General features: G+C 48.9%; 1 protein-coding gene across 3 annotated transcripts; it reads right to left on the reverse strand.

The window, feature by feature from the left end:
• Positions 1–2,564: 2,564 nt before the first annotated feature.
• Positions 2,565–20,774, reverse strand: LOC144726692 (excitatory amino acid transporter 1-like). Of its 3 annotated transcripts, XM_078605493.1 has the most exons (12): positions 20,290–20,774; positions 19,204–19,237; positions 18,372–18,584; positions 15,762–16,088; positions 13,102–13,239; positions 11,069–11,273; positions 9,674–9,716; positions 7,936–8,378; positions 6,678–6,911; positions 6,199–6,393; positions 5,616–5,750; positions 2,565–3,686 (listed from the first exon to the last, which is right to left on the reverse strand). In XM_078605493.1, exons 4-12 carry the CDS (start codon positions 15,940–15,942, stop codon positions 3,425–3,427), a joined length of 1,836 nt encoding a protein of 611 aa, XP_078461619.1. In that variant the 5' UTR covers positions 15,943–16,088; positions 18,372–18,584; positions 19,204–19,237; positions 20,290–20,774; the 3' UTR covers positions 2,565–3,424. The 3 variants fall into 3 exon arrangements, with proteins under 3 accessions (XP_078461619.1, XP_078461621.1, XP_078461622.1); XM_078605495.1 differs by lacking the exon at positions 19,204–19,237; XM_078605496.1 differs by lacking the exons at positions 18,372–18,584; positions 19,204–19,237; positions 20,290–20,774 and having other exon boundaries at positions 15,762–16,674.
• Positions 20,775–21,126: the final 352 nt, after the last annotated feature.

Raw genomic sequence — 21,126 nt, forward strand, 5'->3', positions numbered from 1 at the left:
AATTTATTTATTTTCAATTAAAGATTGCACATTACTGTCAACTTATACTGGCTTCATGTTCTTAGTGCTCATCAGCACGCCACAATTGTTTCATAATTTCCTTTAAGAGAATGAGATCACGGGCAGACGTTTATAAAGTCAACCCGTATTGTTGTTATGAGTTGGTATTTAAGTTAATTGCTCTTCATGTATAGTATACCAAGTTCGTGTTAAGTAAGTTAAGCATGGAGTAGAACGTGCAATGTGATTAGTGTGGCGTTACAAAACCAGCATAACTCACTTGTAACTTTAACTTCTTTACAGACCACTGCACACACACAAGATATGCACTCGGGCACATTGTACACAAATCTAGCTTTAACACCGGCACAGTAATAGAATGCAATATCGAGTCTCCTACCACATAATACACAAGAGGGATTCATTTCAACCGGGTCTCTCCCAAGTCGGCGACGCGTAAAATATGTTTTTACTCTGCACACCACATCCAGTATACCTATCGCTATGGCTGTGGTTACTAAAGTAGTCACGTACCACCCCACTCCAGTCTACCAGTGACCAGGCAAATATTCAGAGAGAAGGTTGAACCCTGAGTAAATATGACTCCAGCACAGGACACAATCTCGTGATTAGGCTGTTGGGTTTCACGTGTGGGAATCAGCTGGACTCCCTCTAAAGCTGCCCACAGCACAGTAATGTGTGCAGCACAATATTACTGCACTGTTACACACGCAAATTTATGAGCCATTGTGTGCATATGATACTCAACCATAGAAGAAAAAAACAATATAAGTGGGATGTAGTACAGCAAGTTGATTACCGGCCAATCTGTGCAAATATACAACCGCTTGCAGACTCAACATCTTTGTTCTGTACAGATACATTCAAGAATCTACTTGCTGTACTGCATCTCGTGGTCACCATGCAGTCATAGTTCACACCACCTTGTATTCCCAGGCAGTCTCCCATCCAGGCGATAACCAGACTCAGCCCTGCTTAGTTTCTGAGCTCTGCTAGGATAGGATGCGCCACATTCTGGGTGACTTGATCGTAGATTCCCCCCCCCCCCATCTTCATTGCCCCGGACCATAGAGAACTTGGCTGCAATGGGTCTGAATGAATACAACTGGCTTGCACTACAAACTCAACACGTTCATCATTAACATGGCATTGGAGAGGAAACGATATATTAGGTGACATTTTGGGCAACGGTCCTTCTGCATAGCAAAGAGATTCTAGATTTGAAGCTTTCGTGACTGCAAGGAATCATCTTCTTAGGTTTTTTCGGTAAAGTCACGTAGAAAGTAAAATAAAATAAAAACAAAAATCACGACGTTTCGGAGGCAACACAAGTCTCCGTCATCAGGTGGAACCGTCACAGCCAGATTAGCTGTATCAAGTGAGGCAATGATTCAAGATGTAATCCCTTAAAAGCGAGTTGAGGGGGGAGGGAGAGGGAGGGGGGAGCTCATCAGACTATGGTAGCCAATGAAAGGAACGTATCGGGAGGGAGGGGGGGCGAGGCCAAAAGGGTGGGCGATGGACGTGGAAGCGCTTGTGCGCAAGCGGCCAATTACTGCACACGCCAACACAATGGAGCGATTGTGCGCAAGCGACCAGCCACTGCACCCGCCAACACAATGGGCAGAGAGGAGGAGGGGAGGTCTAATACACATGATAGACAAAAGAACGAAAATGATGATGGGTACAAACTTAGGGGGAGCTCATCAGACTATGGTAGCCAATGAATGGAACGTATCGGGAGGGAGGGGGGGGCGAGGGGGGGCGAGGCCGTCCCCCACCCTTTTGGCCTCGCCCCCCCTCGCCCCCCCCTCCCTCCCGATACGTTCCATTCATTGGCTACCATAGTCTGATGAGCTCCCCCTAAGTTTGTACCCATCATCATTTTCGTTCTTTTGTCTATCATGTGTATTAGACCTCCCCTCCTCCTCTCTGCCCATTGTTGAGGGATGTTGTATTACATTACATTTCGATATTTTACTAGGTTATTTAATTTTAGTGTGTCTTTCTCCTGATTTTCAGGCTTGCTTGCTGTGCCATCGTACTCGCAGCACCACGTTTTCTTTTGGACCACTCATTGATATGCTAATTTTTTCTAACCCCCCTCCCTCTCTCTGCCTCCGCCCCCCCTCTGTCTATTTAAGGCCACCCCACAGAGACGATCACCCCTCTCTGTCACCTGTGTTGCTCTCGCTATGTATGTATCTTGTGATATCTGTCTGCTAATATGTCTGTCTATAGTTTTCTGGTTAGATATTATGTCGCTATTTCATTATACCTGATGATGATTGCTTGTGTTGCAATCGAAACGTCGTATTCTATTATTTAATTTAATTTATTATTTTATCTTTAGACGTGACTTAACCGAAAGAACCAAATAATAATTCCTGCAGTCACGAAAGTTCTAAAATTAAAATCGCTCCATTGTGTTGGCGTGTGCAGTAATTGGCCGCTTGCGCACAAGCGCTTCCACGTCCATCGCCCACCCTTTTGGCCTCGCCCCCCCTCCCTCCCGATACGTTCCTTTCATTGGCTACCATAGTCTGATGAGCTCCCCCCTCCCTCTCCCTCCCCCCTCAACTCGCTTTTAAGGGATTACATCTTGAATCATTGCCTCACTTGATACAGCTAATCTGGCTGTGACGGTCCCACCTGATGACGGAGACTTGTGTTGCCTCCGAAACGTCGTGATTTTTGTTTTTATTTTATTTTACTTTCTACGTGACTTTACCGAAAAAACCTAAGAAGAGCAAAGAGATTCCTAGCAGAGAGATGCTATGAAGGGCCATTCCCCTAAACTTCACTCACGTAAATTTATATTTTTCCCTGTTGAGGGATGTCATTGACGGAATAGTTGCTTTTTGCCACGTGTGCTTGTGCACGATTGCCAAGACAGTTTGTCACAGATGTGTTTAAATTGTAATAGGTCCGATTTAACGGAAGCGATTTAATAGACACCAGTACTTGCAGTGGATCTGGTTGAATAGATTACACAAAATAATCACGAACATTTTTGTGGAGAATATATATAACAAAATAAGCAGACAATACACATCCTTCACAAAAACACATCGTGTGACAGAGGCCTTCATATTATGGAGACGTACCTAATTGAATAGAGTTGCCATGGCTGCAATTCAACACGGGTGACTTGTCACGGTGTTCAAAATCAGAATATTGATACTGGAGGAATCCGATGAGCTATGAAGCTCTTTTTCACGGATGTCCAGTATGGGCGGGTCAGCAAGTTACAACGGCAAATATAATCGATCTGATTGGATAGAGCTGAGTTGTGATGGCTGTGTGATTTAACACAGGTGTCTTGCCATGGTGTTGATTTAACAGATCTTATTGGATCGAGCGAACACAGCTGGCCCTCCGAGCACGTGACCCTCTCCACGCCTCACATGTTGGTCTCCAGGCTGCTGGCTGCGGTGGTGCTGCCGGTGTGTGGGACGCGTGCCCGGCAGCCGAGAGGCTCCTCGGGACAGATGGGCTGGTACATGGAACCCTTGCGGGGGGCGATGCCACCCACGTCTCCCTCCATGCCGGCCTCCGCCATCTCGAGCGCGTCCTGGCGCGCCAGCTCGTGCCGGGACAGGTGCTCCACGATGCCGGCGCCCAGCGAGTCGCCCAGCACGTTCGTGGTGGTGCGCAGTCGGTCCCTGCGCGCGGGCAGGAGGCGGTGGTGATGGTGGCGACGGTGGTGATAGTGGAGGTGATAGTCGTGGTGGTCGTGGTGGCAATGATGATCACGATTAAAGTGGTGATGGTGGTGGCCATGATGATGAAATGATTACGATTTTGCCCGTAGTGATTATGGTAGCAGTGATGTTTATGGTTATGGTGATGATGGTTGTGATGGTGGTGATGGTATTATGGTGGAGTAATAATGCATAGATTTGTTATCATGGTGGTGGTGGTCGTGTGATGATGGCAGCAATAATGATCATGATTGTATAGTGGTGGTGGTGGTGATGATGATAATTATTTAACGTGGTGGTGGAGCCGGTGGTGATTTCAGTATCAGTGATCATGATGGTGATGGTGGTGGAAGAGTGATGTTACGATGTAAATAATAATGACAGTGGTAAGTGGTGTTTGTGGTAATGGTGATGTAGTGTGAGAAAGGCAAGTGGGCATGATTGTCAGAGAGAGGCACTCAAATTCGAACATCAATTTAACTATAGCACTGAACGTGTAAGCAAAAGGGTAGTAAGAGGTGACTCAAGTGAGCGTGTGGGACAGCAAACGCCAACGAGTTGCAAGAAGATTGGGAGAAGATGAGGTGGAAGAAGTTGAAAACGTAGAACAGAGCTTTACATACCCACCCAAGATATGTATTTACGAGATGAGAGCCAGATTGAGCTGGATTGTTTAACATGAATCTGAAGTCTTGGCCGAAACGTCGTGAGAATTATTTTATTATGTTTCATTTTTATTATTTTATTATTTCCCTTCTACGTGACTTTACCGAAAGAACCATGAAGATGAATCCCTGCAGTCACGAAAGCTTTAAATCGAAAAAAAAAATGAATCTGAAGCTTCAGTAAATAAATAAGGATCGTTAACATTATGATCAGAGGCTTCGTTATAGTATCGCGATAGTCCGTAACATCACTATTCCACTCCATTGCAGCACAACAAGACATCGCTAGCGTGCTGATGGAGAGCCCGAGTATGATTTCACTGCATATTTCTCATAAATATAGCTTCAAACTCATTTCAGAAATCCATACACAGCTTAGGTGTGGATTCACCATAGATATTTGTAACTTCCTTATGGAAGGCCGCACAGCACTTTAAAATATATTTGTGCGGACCACACGTTGACACACACCCGAGCATGATCCAATAATAAACCAAGAAAATAGCATGCCTGTTAAACCAAGCTTAAAGATGCCTTTGCAGTGACAGTAGTGACTGAGTGCAATGAAACCCCAAACATGGAGTGGTGTCGTGAAGCCAAAAGCATTCCGACCTAGTCGTAGTGTCCGATTCGTGCAGCTAAGCCGCTTGCGGTGATGGAGAGATATAATTTGTAGGCCTCATGTGGCTATTGGCGTTGTGGGCCATATCTGGCCTGCGTGCCGTAGGTTATCAACCCACGGCCTAGGGCAGGGGTCGGCAACCAAAATAACAAGAAGAGCCATTTTTTTTTATTCCGTAAAAATAAAAAAAATAGATTTTTCACGAGCCGCAATGCACGTGAATAAGGTTACGACGAAGTAGCCCTTAAAGAGCCGCAGGTTGCTGACCCCAATGACCTCGGGGGTTGCAAGGGATGCATGCAAGCAACTGGCAGCCGGGAGGAATAAGATTTTATGAGATTCCGCTGGCTATGTGGGTCAGGAGTCAGAGACTGGGGGGCCAGTGAGTTCCCCCCCCAGCCCTGCTTTAAGTGGAAGGAGTGAGGAGGTGGAATGGGTGCAGAGATGCAGAAGAGTTCTTTAGGTGGAGATAGCGAGGAGGTGGTTGGGGACAAGGAGGAGGATGTGGAGTCCGAGGGGCAAGACGAGATGGGGAGGGAGGTCTCGGTGGAAGGAACCGATTGTATGGAGAGATCAGAGTGAGGAGACGGGAGCGGCACTCACAGGAACCAGTCCACGGCGATGATGAGGGTGATGTCCTCTGTGGGGAGCCCCACAGACGTGAGGACGATGATCATGGTGACCAGCCCGGCCTGCGGTATTCCAGCCGCACCGATGCTCGCAGCTGTGGCCGTGATACTGGGCCCCCGACGCACGTAACCGGCACACGAGGAGACAGAAGATCGCTCACTTAGTGCGGGTCGAGTGATGTGGCGAGCGCAATGCTGCCCTGAGCAACCTGTACCACAACATACAATGTTAGATGCTCAGTGAGAATCACATGATGATCATGGTGGTGGTTATGGTGCTGTGATGGTGATCTTAGTATTGGTGGTGGTGAGGGTAAGATTATGTTGATGATGGAATGATAGTGGTGCATTTTTAAAATTACAATTATGGTAGTAGTCGTGGTGTGATGATGATGATGATGGGAAGGTGAGGACGGCATGATGGAAGCGGTGTATGTATGTCGTAGGTATGTATGTTGAACTTCTTTCGCACCATACGTAGCCAACCGTGCTAATCGGAGGTGTTGGGAATAGATTTACTCATCAGTAATAGTTAATCGTCGTCGTTATCGCCGCACCTGATGGTGATGATCTGACCCAGGTTGAGCTCGTAGTCGTTGACCTGTGCTATGAAGATGGCCGCCACGGCCTCGTACAGCGCCGTGCCGTCCATGTTGATGGTGGCCCCGACGGGCAGCACGAAGCGAGTCACCCTCTTGTCCACCCCGAGGTTCTCTTCCAGGCACTTGAAGGTGACGGGCAGAGTCGCAGAGCTGGGGTGGGGGAGAGGGGGCGGAAATGGCCAGTGATTATCAAACGCACAATGTTATACAAGACAAAAATCCACCGTATAACCTTAACAGACTGTTGGGGCAAGTACTATGAAGGCCGGCACAGCATACGGTGGGGTGGGTGGCCAGCACCACGACTGACCGCCTTTGTCTCCCGCGTGGCGATGTTTACACACCGCACCCCGATCTTTCCCTGTCCTTGTCCCGACCATACCCCGGTCGCCCTGATCTTTTTCCTGACCCTGTCCCAGACCGTGCCCCCTCACCTGGACGAGGTCCCCAGGGCCGTGACGAGGGCCTGCAGGACTCCGCCGATGTACGTCCAGGGGTTGCGTCGAGTGAAGAGGAAGAAGAGCAGCGGCAGCACCACGAGGGAGTGCACGGCGAGGCCGGCGATCACCGTCACCGTGTAGAGGCCCAGCTGGCCCCCGACGGCGCCCAGGTCCTCCATCTCCAGGATGCGGCCCGTGATGAGGAACATGATGCCCACCGGTGCGTACCTGTTGGAGACGCACGCGTGTGTCAGTCCGGGCGTCGGGGGGGGGGGGGGAGCTGTAGTGTAGTGGTTGGTGCGCCGCGCTACACAACCCGGTGCCCCGAGTTAAATGCTTGCTCACGGCCCAACACCAGTGACGATTATCTGAACTGAAATGATCCTGGGCCTCCCCTAGGTTGACTCAGCCTCAAATGAGTATAGTACCTGGTGCAGTGTGTAAACATCGCCACTGGGGAGACAAAGGCGGCCGGGTGTGGTGCTGGCCACCCACCCCCTCGTGTGCCGTGTCGGCCTTCATAGGTGCTCGCTAACAGCACATGTTACAAAATTCTGTTAAGGCTACACGGGGCATTTTTTTCTTCGTAAGTCCGGGCAAGGTGGTGTTCAGGGTTAGATTCCTCCATCGCCTTCAGAGATTGGGAATATTAAAGTGAGATGTGAGATCAATGGAAAATGCAGTGGCAAGAACATGCCGAGGTATCCTTGTACTGCTCGTGAAATGTAATACTACTTATGTACAGTCCCTTTGTCAATCATCTGTTGGATGAAGGCCTCCCCATGTCTTTGTGACTCTCCGTGTCTGTCTCTGTGCATTTCTCCTTGTCTGTTACTGTGCGTGTGTCTGTCCCTGTGCATGACTCTGTGTCTATGTGACCTCTCTGCGTGCGTGTCTCTGTACATGTTTCCATGTCTCTCGCTGTCTCCATTACTTGGGTCTGTGTCTCTTGTGCGTATCTCCCTCCGTGTCTCTCTCTGTGTCTCTCGCTGTGTCTCAATGGCTATATTTCTGTCTCTGTGCATATCCCCATCCGTATATCTCCATCTCTCCACGTATCGCTCTTCCTGATTCTCTTTCCACCTCTCTCTCGGTCCCCTCTACTTGCTGTCCATACAGACCCCCCCCCCCCCCAAACAAAGACAAAGGTCCCCCGTATAGCCTTAACAGACTGTTGGGGGCAAGTGCTGTTAGCGAGCATCCCCCCCGTGCCCCCCCGGCACAAACACCCCCCCCTCCACCCCGCACTCACCACATGATGATGGTGACGAGCTTCATGATGGTCTCGTTGAGGCTGTCGAAGAAGTCACGCACCACCTGCCCGCGCTCGCGCACGCTGCTCAACACCAGCCCGAAGCACATGGAGAACACCACGAGGCCCAGCACGTTCATGCCGTTGCTGGACCCCGCGGCGGGCACCAGCTCCTCCTCCTCGCCTGGGGCCGCCGAACCTGCCGGGTCGGCCTCCTCGGGCCGCATCGCCGCCAGCGCCGCCGTGGCGTTGAGCAGGAAGCCGGCCGCCTCCTCCGCAGAGGTCGCGTTCCCCCGGAGCAGCTCGGCCGTGGCGTTCATCACGGCCACCGTCAGGCTCAAGCGCTCGGTTGTTGCTGTTGCGGCAGTGGCGGTGGCTGCGGTGGCTGCGGTGGTGGTGGCGTGACCTCTTGGAATCTTCACCGTCTCATATTGAGTCTTGTACTGCGGTGTGGGTCGGTGTCGGAAGAGAAGGAAGGGGTGATGGGATTATGCACGCGTGAATGTACGTCGGAACTTCTTTTGCAGCGTGCGTGGACAACCGTGCTAATCGGAGGTGATTGGAAGCAGAGTGTCTGTGTACTGCATGGGAGGAAGCAGTGTAAATCATACATTGGTGATCTTTCTATTTAAAGCTTTCGTGACTGCAGGGATTCATCTTCTTGGTTCTTTCGGTAAAGTCACGTAGAAGGGAAATAAAAAATAAAAAACATTTTTTATTTTTAGATTTAAAGCTTTCGTGACTGCAGGGATTCATCTTCTTGGTTCTTTCGGTAAAGCCACGTAGAAGAAAAATAATAAAATAATAAAAGCAAAAAACAAAACATAATGAGAATTATTTATTATGTTTAATTTATTTTATTTTATTATTTCCCTTCTACGTGACTTTACCGAAAGAACCAAGAAGGCATTGGTGATCATGAGAATGATCTGACTCGATGATTGCGGAGAGCACCGGGGGCTCGGGCTGATGCGGCCAGTCACAATGATTTCACAATAGAATGGAGGGTGCTGTACAGACACACTGGGCATGGGTATTTTGTGGCGGCAGTCCACTGTCAGAGGCAAACAGGAACAGGTTTTGAGCCTGGACTTGAACCGGGGCAGGGAGTCGACAGCACAGACGGCTGCAAGAAGTGAAATTCAGACAATGGGGCCAGCAGAGGAGAATGAGCGACCTCACCTCCAAACTGACCGATGATACCTACAGCCATTGCATTGGGAAGCATGCACGTATGTACATAATATTTGTACTTCTTATATTCTATGTATGTATGCATTGTGCTTGTATAAATTATGTGCTGTGTCCCTCCAAGTATGAGTCTGTTGCAATATAGCAGTGGTACTGCACTGGAGGTGATAAATGAAGAATCTAATGGAGAAGACTGCAAACTGAGGCTAAAGATAAAATGTTTATCAACACAGATGTCAAGCGAAACGAAATATGTACGCAAGGCCGCACATAGGCAGAGGGGTGAGCAGGGCCCGGGGCAAATCGCCCCCCCCCCTGACGACTTCAAACTAAACCGAAATTATTACAAATGACGGCGTGACATCAAAGGGCGGGGCCCCCCAAAGCGCGGGGCCCGGGGCTGTCGCCCCAATTCGCCGTGTGTCCTAGGCGGGGCTCTGTGCGTGTTGTTTCTGAAATGCATATCCTGCGCGAATACATGTCGCGTATACGCACGCATTACGTGTGTGCGTGTGTGTATGTCTGGACGGCAGGTGTTACTACACACCTGTTTGAAGCATGCCTCCACCAGGTTTGGGGGAAACATATTCCTGCGGGGCAGAGAGGCGAGAGACAAAGCGTGACGATGTGACCGAGATGAACGAATCAGACGGGCAGTGGCAATAGCCCTCTGTGTCACGTTACCATCTAAACCAAAACGAAACTAAATTTCTATTTAAAGCTTTCGTGACTGCAGGGATTCATCTTCTTGGTTCTTTCAGTAAAGTCACGTAGAAGGGAAATGATAAAATAATAAAAATAAAACATAATAAAATAATTCTCACGACGCTGTCTTTCCGACAGACCTGTTCTTCACCTGAGGACGGCTGCTTGCGTTGTGGCCGAAACGTCGTGAGAATTATTTTATTATGTTTTATTTTTATTATTTTATTTCCCTTCTACGTGACTTTACCGAAAGAACCAAGAAGAAAAAACAAAACTTTTTATTTTATTTGATGAGGTAAGACCCACTGAGCTAGAAACTGTAGCTTATTTTCAGAAGCGACCTGGTCACAAATGATAGCTCAACGAAGTGACTCATCGTGTGAAAATTTTAAAGGCATGTTCCTAAATGTGGAGGAAAAAACTGGAGGACCCGGAGAAAAATCCACGTGACCACGGGGAGAATATGCAAACTCCAAATATACAGCAGGCGTCAGGGTCGGGAACGTTTTGCCAGTATCCAAAATGATGAAAAAAACTAATAGTAGGTTTTACCTTTTTTGGCAATAAAACTGGTGCTAAGAGGTTCAAACACCAGAAAGATACCTTTTGCAAGGCATCGTTGCCTAAGGCATCGAGCCTGCATTGACCACACGTACGTGTGGCAAAACATGCAAACAAACATGTTCTGATAAATCACATACCCATTCCTCTTTGGCTCTTTCGGTAAAGTCACGTAGAAAAAAAATAAAATGAAAATAATAGAATACACGACGTTTCCATTGCAACACAAGCAACCGTCATCAGGTGTAAAAGAACGCAAGCTCGGAGAGAGACACACCTGATGACGCTTGCTTGTGTTGCAATGGGAACGTCGTGTATTCTATCATTTTATTCTATTTCTACGTGACTTTACCGAAAGAACCAAAGAGTAATTCCTGCACTCACGAAAGCTTCAGATCAAACATACGCACTGTCTTTGAAACTGATCGGCCTTCAGCATTTCTTCACGGCCTCATCTCGCCACCCCGGTGTGTTGTTTTATTTTTATTATTTTATTATTTCCATTCTACGTGACTTTACCGAAAGAACCAAGAAGATGAAGCCCTGCAGTCACGAAAGCTTTAAATCGAAATTTAACGCCAAAAAGGTCGAAGAGCGGCAACGAAGGCACCGCAATCATCAGAACCACGTTTAGCTCGCGTCGAGCTCAAATCCCAGAGCCGAGCTCCGACCGCACCGGATGAGGTCGAGGAACGCGTCGGCGGCGTGGAGTCGCTCCAGCTGGTTGTGCGCCCTGGGGGCATCGCGACCCCCTCGGCCGGGCTGGATGGCCATCACCATCACGATGCCCACGAAGACGGCGAGCAGCGTGGTGATCATGTAGTAGACGGCGGCGCGCACGCCCATGCGGCTTGACGCGTTGCGATCCAGCGTCGACATCCCTTGGAGATGGATGGGGGGTGGTGGTGGGGGGGGGGCGAGACGGTGTTTGTGTGTGTTAGCACGCTGGGCTACGAACCCGGCGACCCGAGTTCGATTCCAGGCTCACGGCTGCCGATGGTGACGACTGTCTGAACCGGTCCTGGGCCGTCTCCGAGGTCGTCTCAGCCTCAAATTGAAGTACCCGGTGCACTATGTATGTTGAACTTCTTTCGCACCGTGCGTTGCCAGCCATGCCAATTGGTGAGTAATCATCAGCGGTGGGGAGATAAAGGCGGCCGGGCGTGGTGCACCATTCCGGCCTTCATAGGTGCTTGCTAACAACACCTGTTCCAAAAGTCTGTTCAGGCTATTCGGGGGATCTTTCACACGGCACAGCAGGGGACACAGGCGGTGCATCCGCCAGTCTTATCAAGTCAGTCAACTCATGGCATCCTGGGCCTGCCCTGTGACCTGCCAGCAGCGAGCCTTCGACACTTCACGTGGCCTCCGAGTGCACCTGGCTTGGCACAGGCACGGCTGAGTTGGGGGAAGCGCATTTGCTGCTCGGTGCGATCACTCGGTTGGGGGAAAAGGCGTGGCAGCGCCCCCCCATGCCAATCAATGTTGGCACGTGGTTGGAAACGTTGGACCAACGTTAGCCCAACGTTCCATATTTGCTGGGTTGCTTCTGCAAAAATTCTGCAGACTATGCCAGCAAAACATAGCGCCTTCCTTTGTTACAGACTTGCTGCTCGCCATAAGACTGCTCACACCAAATTGTGCTAATGCTTTGATTTTCAAGAGCTGCTCGGTTTGAGCCCGGCGGCGGCCCTGGTTAATATTGCGTGCGTTATTAACCACGAGTTCAAACGTAGATCACAACACACCGTCTGCTTCACTGTGGACGTTGAAAATGCCAAGCGGCCATGCGTGCCGGCGTCACGATGCACACGTGCCGCACTTTAAGATGACACGGACCTCCGGCACACCACATCCACACCACATCCACACCACATCCACACCACATCCACACCACATCCACACCACATCCACACCACATCCACACCACATCCACACCACATCCACACCACATCCATTTCATGGACACCAGCACACCACATCCACACCACATCCACACCACATCCTTTTCATGGACACCACATCCACTTAACAGAAAAATCTACGGGATGTGGCTGCTAGTCACGTGCTACCTACTTCCAGCCTACCAGGATGCCGGAAAATATTCCCGGCACCCGGAACGCCACTTCCAGTATACACTTAGATATTGGGGGGGGGGGGGAGATGGGTGTCAGATCATCAGTACATGGAGTGGAAGATGGCAGCCTTCACACGCCCCGCTCTGTTAACATCGATCATCATTGATCAACCGGTCCCTAGACCAACAAAACAAGCACATGTAATATATTTCAATTTAAAGCTTTCGTGACTGCAGGGATTCATATTCTTGGTTCTTTCGGTAAAGTCACGTAGAAGGGAAATAATAAAAATAAAACAATAAAATTATCACGACGTTTCGATTGCAACACAAGCAGTCATCATCAGGTGTGAAAACCATAGCAAGAAATGGTTTTCTAAAATTTTCTAAAATTTTCTTGCTGTGGTTTTCACACCTGATGATGATTGCTTGTGTTGCAATGGAAACGTGAGAATTTTATTGGTTTATTATTATTTTATTATTTCCCTTCTACGTAACTTTACCAAAAGAACCAAGAATACACATGTATTATTATACATCTTTTTTTTAAACAACAGTCGCCCCCCCACCGCCTGAGCCCCCCCCCATTCCATGAGGTCTCCCTGGAAAGTGCCCAGCGCTTGGGTTCGCACCCGTGACGAGGCTGGAGACGATGAGCGGCAACACGAGCATGTGCAGCATGCGCATGAGCAGTTCTCCCGGGAAGAGGAAGTATCGCACCTCGCGGCGAGACAGCGGGTACACGCGCAGGCAGAAGCCCATCACGATACCTGCGGGCACAAAGACAAAGATTCCACCTCACCCCACCCCAGCAGCGTAGCCTTTAACAGACGGATGGGGCAAGTGCTATTGGCGAGTAGCAACCTATAAAGGCCCGCACGGCAACACAAGCGGGTTGGGTGGCCAGCAATTATGCCCGGCTGCCTTTGTCTCCCCCCGTGGCGATGTTTGTTACGCACCGCGCATCAGGTACTCATTTGAGGCTGAATTGGTCGATGGGAGGCCCAGGATTGGGCGCGCACGCACTCGGGGGATGGAGCTGTGAGCCATGGAGGTAACGAGGAGAGGCAGTGACATTTGGGTGATGTCTTTAATAATGTATCACTCTCAACTTAGCTTTCAGCTTCACCCGAGCTGCCACGCTAATCCATACTTTAAGCCTAATCCTACCTCTGACTCTTAATTGCCTTAAGTTCGAACAATAACACTTTCCCATGGGCATTGGAATATGGGCGTCGTGCTACTCAGAGGGTGAGAAGAGCACACGCACTGAGATGTGTGCGGCATCACTGTGTGCCAGTGTCACTGTGTGTGTCTGAGTACGTGGTACATCAGCACTAGGGAGACAAAGGCGGCCGGGCGTGGTGCTGGCCACCCACCCCCTCGTGTGCGGTTCCGGCCTTCATAGGTGCTCGCGAACAGCACTTGCTCCAACAGTCCGTTAAGGCTATATGGGGGATCTTTGTCTTTGGTGCAGTGTGTAAACATCAGCACTGGGGAGACGAAGGCGGCCTTTGTGGGCCGTGCCGACCTTCATAGTTCCTCGTTCACATCAGTTGACCCAACGGCCTGCTAGAAGCTACACGGGAGATCTTGTGTTTGTGTCTCTGTGCCAGTGTTGCTGTGTGTGCGTGTCTGCATTGCTGTGCGTGTCTCCGTCTGTACCACCGTGTGTGCCTCGTCAATGTGTGTTACCAGTATCACTGTGCGCGCCCATCACCGTGTGCCAGCGTTACTCTGCGTGTGTCAGCGTTGCTCTATGAATCGGCATCTCTCCGTGCGTGTCAGCGTAGTCGTGCGTGTCACCGTGCCCCGTGGAGTCACCGCATTTATAATTCATGGGTCTCTCCGCGATGCCTGGCGCCATTCAAATGTCACCCGTGCGTGCTTATTGGGGTGGGTGGTCCCCCCTTTTCCTGTGGTGCACCCATGGCGGGTGTCCCTCTCCCATTGACTGCCAGCACCGCAAAGTTAATTGAGTTTAAATCTGAACTCTGAATTCACATTTCCTCTGTTGTTTGGATAGTCCTGTATCTAACCTATAAACAGTGCCGGATTAAGCTCGTGCGGGGCCTGTAGCATATGTTATAAAGGGGCCCTAAAAACACATAAGTATTAAAATACACACATCTTTTACTTGCATAGTAAAGTAATCGTCTTTTTCATTTGCTATACAGCCAGATAATACGACAAATCGCTAACCTTAAACACCCAGTCGTTCATAAAAGTCGAAGGCAGTATAGTACTATAGTAATAGAGCAAGTGCAGAATCACTGAACCGGAATTGATAGCTTGAAAGCATTTAGCGCGGGGTCCTTGAAAGTGCGGGGCCCGTAGCATTTGCTACTTTTGCTACGAGGAAAATCCGGCACTGCCTATAACCCGACGAAAATTCAAAGCCCGTTTGTCAATCCACTGCTGGATGAAAGCCACCCCATTCCGCGTCGGTCATGGGGGTTGCTTGACCATACTTCACCATGCTGGACAGTGCGAAGTAGAATTCAGGACCGGTTTGAATATCACTCGTTGCCCACGTTAGCCTGGGTAACCGGGTTCATTGCACCATGCGCTAACCACTGTGCCACCGCTCCCCCCCATAATCCCATCTCAGTTTCAATCTCAACTCAAGATTAATGTCTCCTCTGTTGTTTGGTTCATACTCAAATTCACGTATGGAGTCTCATCATAATTTTCGTTTTGTCAACGCAATTGCTGCTGGAATCCACACATTTTAGTCCTCATTTTATTGCGGGTCAACTCAAACGTTGTGCGATAAGAGCTTAGATGTCACTTGTGGTCAGGAATCAAAGCCAGGTCGCCGAGATTGTAGCACACAACCTGCGAACCACTTCACTCTGGCTCATACTTACACGCAAAAAAAATCCCCCGTATAGCCTTAACAGCCTGTTGGGACAAGTGCTATTACGGAGCACATATGAAGGCCGGCACGACCCACAAGGGGGTGAGTGGCCAACACCACGTCCGGCCACCTTTGTCTCTCCAGCGGCGATGTTTACACATCGCACTAGGCAATAATTTGAGGCTGAGTCGACCTAGGGGAGGTCCAGGACCGGTTCAAATAATTGTCACTGGTGTTTTCCGTGAGCGGGAATAGAACTAGTGTTGCCGGGTTCGTAGCACAGCGCGCAAACTACTACACTACCGCTCCACCACGGACACAATCCCACGGACACAATCACACGGACACAATCACACGGACACAATCACACGTACACAATCACACGGACACAATCCCACGGACACAATCACACGTACGCGCGTACGTACGTACCCAAGACGACTCCCAGCAGGGTGAAAATGACGAAGGCGTTCCGGGCGAGGAACCTCCTCAAGGCCGCCACCGTCAGCCCCCGCATACATTTGCTCGCCATGGCTGTGCGAACCCTCACCCCGTCGCGAAAACGAGGCCGTCCCGCCGGGACCCCCGCAGAGCCCCCCTCGGTGCCAGGCATGATGATGATGATGAGGCCCACCCCTCCCTCCTTAATTTGAGTGGATTGGACGATCAGCGGATCCAATCGCTCAAGGCTAACCGATGTCGATCCAGCAGATTGGTGCCTCCAGCAGATAGATGCCACCAGCAAACAGGTGCCACCACCTGGATGGGTGAAGGCAGGGGTGTGCAAACATTTATGAGACTTTCAAATACCACCGCCCAAAACCACCATAACCCGAGCGCAGCTCTTCGTTGCTATACGCGTCTTGAGACTCGCGGTTGCACTTCGTCGTTATTTAAGTTGCTGATATGTGCGGGGAGCTTTTTACTTACTGGAGGGTGAGTAGGACTTCTAAATGACATTTCACGAGGTACATTAACACGAACCTCGCCGCTACCCAACAAGCAAGCGGCGTATAATGCGCGCACTGACCAAAATTAGAAACGCAGAGTTCTTCCCAGGACGAAGATACCCACCTCTGCTACCTGATTAGCGCGGCTAATATTCTTGTAAGTGACGGGCAAATTTCGTTAGTTTATGGGCCGTTGTTTTATAAGGGGCAGCCTCACGTGGCCGTGAGAAACGAGGCTGTGCGCTGTATCCGACCCACGGGCCGTAGGCTACCAGGACTTTTTCACTCAACAATAAATATATTTCTTACGGCGCTTTACTCTAAAACAATGCCGTACGAAAGAAATAAGAAAACTGTCAAACTACACGAATCTTAAAGTGAATGTACACTTTTCTATAAAAAGGATCCTTTATTTACAAAAATGAACACATTTCTTTTTTACATACAAATATTGTTTCGTGAAATATTTGAAAGAAACAAAAGCTTGCAAAGTGGGTGTCTCACGCACATCGTGATCTCTTGATGATCCACTAACCCCATCTCCTAATGGCCGGGTCGCAGGCGTGCACCACCACACTCGTCCACGGCGTGGAGCACGATGACAGTTCAGCTGTTCATCTTCTTGGTTCTTTCGGTAAAGTCACGTAGAAGGGAAGTAATAAAATAATAAAAATAAAACAATAAAATAATAGATTTAATTTTATTTTATTACTTCCCTTCTACGTGACTTTACCGAAAGAACCAAGAAGATGAATCCCTGCAGTCACGAAAGCTTTAAATCGAAAGTTCAGCTGTTGTTCTTGCCATTGTTGTTGTCATTGTTGTTGTATGTGAATGTTAATAGCTCTTGACCCCGAATTAGGCCGACAGCTTGTTTATGGGGTTTTGCTGGGTAAACAAAAGGCGCTAAGTATGGGACCCCCGGCAGAGTGGCGTGGCACTGACCTTACATCAATGCGCCACGTGTGATGTATAAATGATCACACGACACGGGATGGACGGAGTGATGAAGCGATGGAGCGATACGGAGGGATGAAGCTTGGAGGTAGTAGGGAGGATGGACAGAAGACCTTGTCCCATTGCTGTGGAAGAATATTGGTGCTGGATACAATCACGTTTATAAATGTGATTTGTTAATTTTTTTTATCCTTACCACCCGTGTATCGATAGCTCGATTTTAATGTGAAATTTAACTCAGGGACTGTGTGTTGTTGTCTTGGTGTGGTCTGGGACTGTTTTGTTGTTTTTCTGTGTTGCCCAAAAAGCTTGCATTTAGTGTTAACAAAACATCATCACGAATTTCTGTACTTGTGCAATTTGTACTCATATGCTTTATTTGATACTTAGTTATTTATTTTTCGTGATGTGCTTTATTTTTCTGGATTTTGCACTCCCATCGTTAGTCTTTTTTCTAAGTTGTTTTATTGTTTATTGTTGCAACCTGCTGATCCGCCCCTACTGGAACATCTGTGAACTTTATCGCTCATCGGATTTTTCCAGTCTAAATAAAGATTCTAATGAATAATTTACCGGGGTATTAACTCGGTTCGCCGCCCATGTTGGGCATTTCACAATGGATACTAACCTTGTTCTGTGTTTATTTATACGTATCGACTTAAATGTAGAAGACTTAATAATAATAATTATTATTTTAAAAAATACTGCTGTGTGTCAGTGGCGCACCCAGAAAGACATTCAGAGGAGGCAAATGAGGACTTCCCATGACTTAGAAACTTTACCTAAAATGAAATGAACAGCAAGAAGTCAAAATTATTTACCTATAATTTAACATTTCAAACAAACAAAAACATTATTAATCACACAAGGACCATCTTAACAATTATGAGCGAGGAGGAATTGCCCCCTTTTGCCCCACCGGCGTCACCTCTGAAGTGCGTAAAGCCTCTTCACCTATATTCCACCAGTGCATACTATCCATGTAATAGTGTGTTTTATACATATCTTTAATAACGTGAATAGTTTCGAAAAATTGAATGGAGATTGCTTAACGAACACGAACAACTTGCACGGCACATATCACGACTTCGTTACTAACACGGCCGCAGTGCGCACGTAGCCACGATGTCCTCACCTCGCCCAGCGGTGATGTCCTCACGACCTCTTGCACCCACTCCGGTCCACGACAAGTGTGAACTCTCGGTCCACGTGGGGACAAGAGCCGGGGATCGTCTTTCTCCGAGAACCCTCGGCCACCAGCACCAGCAGCACCACCACCACCAGCACCGTCTCCTCCTTCTCCGCGGCTCCCACTCAGGATCCGTGTGGTTCCTCCTCTGCTCCGGACCTCCTCACCGCACGTTAAAGGTCAGCACATCAAACCACCTCCTGCGCACCGCGGCCGGGTCCTCATTAGCACAGCAAAGAGGAGGTGGGGGGGGCAGCGGGCGAGAAGGATTTGGCCGGGGATGGCAGGAGGAGGAGATGGGCAGGTGCCATCTGTTTTGGGGTCTGCATCTAATTTGATGCTAATTGAGCACTAATCGCCTATGGACAGATAGCATTTGAATGTGCCTGAGATCTCGGAAGCTAAGCAGAGTTGAGCCAGGTTCGTGCTTAGATGGGAGACCACCTGGGAATAGCATCTGTTGTAGGCATGGGTTGCGAGTTGGTCAAGAGATGGAAGTACAGAAATGGATTATTGAATCTATCTGTTAGGAGATGTGTGCATCGCTCCCCTTGTATGCTGGTAAATCTTCTAAGGTGACTGACTCCAGTTTCCTCCCAAACACATTACTATTATGAAACTGTGAAAATATTCCAATGCAGGACACCCCTGAAAACATTTTGAGACTCGATGAGGATGCCGTGAGTACCAACAGGGCATCATTATTCATTGTAATAATGATTCAGAGCCAGTTAGGTTGGTGGCTCATGCTGAGATGATGCACGTGTGAGGCACCCACCTTCAGGGCAATGATATGGTTGGAACTTGCTCACCTGATAAAGTAAAGAAAGTAGGTTACAATAGCCTATACGTATCGTGTGGGTTTAGCATCAAGACTTGTAATCGGCACTTTGGAAGCAAAGATTGGTGGATCTCATACATTTGTAAACCTCCCAAACCCAATGGGCTGAATCAATCTGTGCGGACCTGTGTCATCCCGCCCAGAGCCGGCCCAGCCACTAAGCGACCCTTGCAATTGCAAAGGGCCCCGTGGCCAGCAGAGGGCCCCCCTAGAGTCACTGCTAGCTAGTGGGTGAAAAAAATCATACATCAAAGGGGCCTCCAACCAAATTTTGCTTAGGGCCCCCAAAGGTCTAGGGCCGGTTCTGATCCCGCCCATATGTGTGGTGGTCTACCTCTTGAAACTCCGGATTCCTCCCACACACGGAGAAAAATACAAAACTGGGCCAACCATGCCGTGTAGCAGGACCCTCCTGAAAAAAGCCTTGATGAGACTCGCTGAGCCTCTCCATTATATACACTGGACATTTGTGAAAAAGAGCTTCATAGCTCATCGGATTCCTCCAGTATTAAATACATATTCAGATTCTGATAAAGATTCTGATATACACGGTGCCACGGTGGCGAGATGTTAACTACCTCGCCTGGTATTTCAGGAGGTCGTGGGTTCGATCCCGACCTTGACGCCTGCTGTATATTTGGAAGTTGCATGTCTCTCTCTCCGTGGTCGTGTGGATCCTCTGGTTTTTCCCCTCCACATTTAGAAACATGCGTTCAGAGTATTTGGCTGCTACACATTTCCACGTGATAAGCCACTTCGTTGAGCTATCATTTGTGGCCAGGTGGCTCAGTGGGCCTTACTTGGTAACATTTGTTTTAGTCTATGTTGAAAAAAATACGCGACATACCGAGTCATCATTATGAATGTCGTGAGATTTTTCGATTTAAGTAGCGAGAATAATTAAATGATATTATTATATTATTTTATTATATTATTATTTTATTATGTTTTATTTTTATTATTTTATTACTTCCCTTCTACGTGACTTTACCGAAAGAACCAAGAAAATGTCGTGAGACTCACTTGCCCAGCTCAGGGCAGGAGCAGCAGCAGGTGCAGCAGGTGCAGTCGGATGGGTGGTGGGAACTCCGTCAGCGCGTCCCGGTGCTGTGGCGATGGTGGTGGAGGTGGCGTAAGGAGCAGACCCGGGTCACGCACCATTCCTGGCCGGGCACGCGCCTTGCTCCACGTGGCACGCGCCCTGCACCACGTGGCACGCGCCTTGTACCACGTGGCACGCGCCTCACCCAGCAAATACGATCACCTCCACCCAAGCAATGGCACAGATCCCCCGGAGAGCCGTTAAACAGAACTTCACCGCAGACACGCAACCCCGCTGTGTACCTACACGGACAAAACGTGTCTCCTGCAAAGAATCTGCAGTGGAGGCTCTGGGTGTTGGTGTTGGTGGTGATGGTAGTGGGATGTAGATTTTGCTGGTGGTAGTAGTGCTGGTGGTGTTGGTGTCAGCTGTGAGGATGGTGGCGATGGTCGTCTGATTTGCGAGTGGCTGGTTTGGTGGATTTTATGCTCTGGGGCAGGCTGGGGAGTCGAACCCATGCGCCCCACACGTGCCTTACTTGCATTGAGTGAGTCACCGTTGGCGATGAGAGAAATCTGCGGAAGTTACAAAATCACAACGTGCATTCGATGGCGTAATTTGGTTTGTTCAGAGATCGGTTAAAATGTTCTAATTATTTTTTTCTGATTAAGTCCAGTTTTATCTTTGTTCTGGTGATACAGAAGATCCTGTTTTATAGTGCTGATTTACCCTGCCAATTGCTTCATGTATGTTGAATTTCTACGTACGGTGCAAAGGTAGTTCAACATACATATATACAGCTGCCAAATTCTCTGGGT

The sequence above is a fragment of the Lampetra planeri genome, chromosome 24 (genome assembly GCF_965212315.1).
Source record: "Lampetra planeri chromosome 24, kcLamPlan1.2.h2, whole genome shotgun sequence".
In the NCBI taxonomy this organism is placed as follows: Eukaryota; Metazoa; Chordata; class Hyperoartia; order Petromyzontiformes; family Petromyzontidae; genus Lampetra; species Lampetra planeri.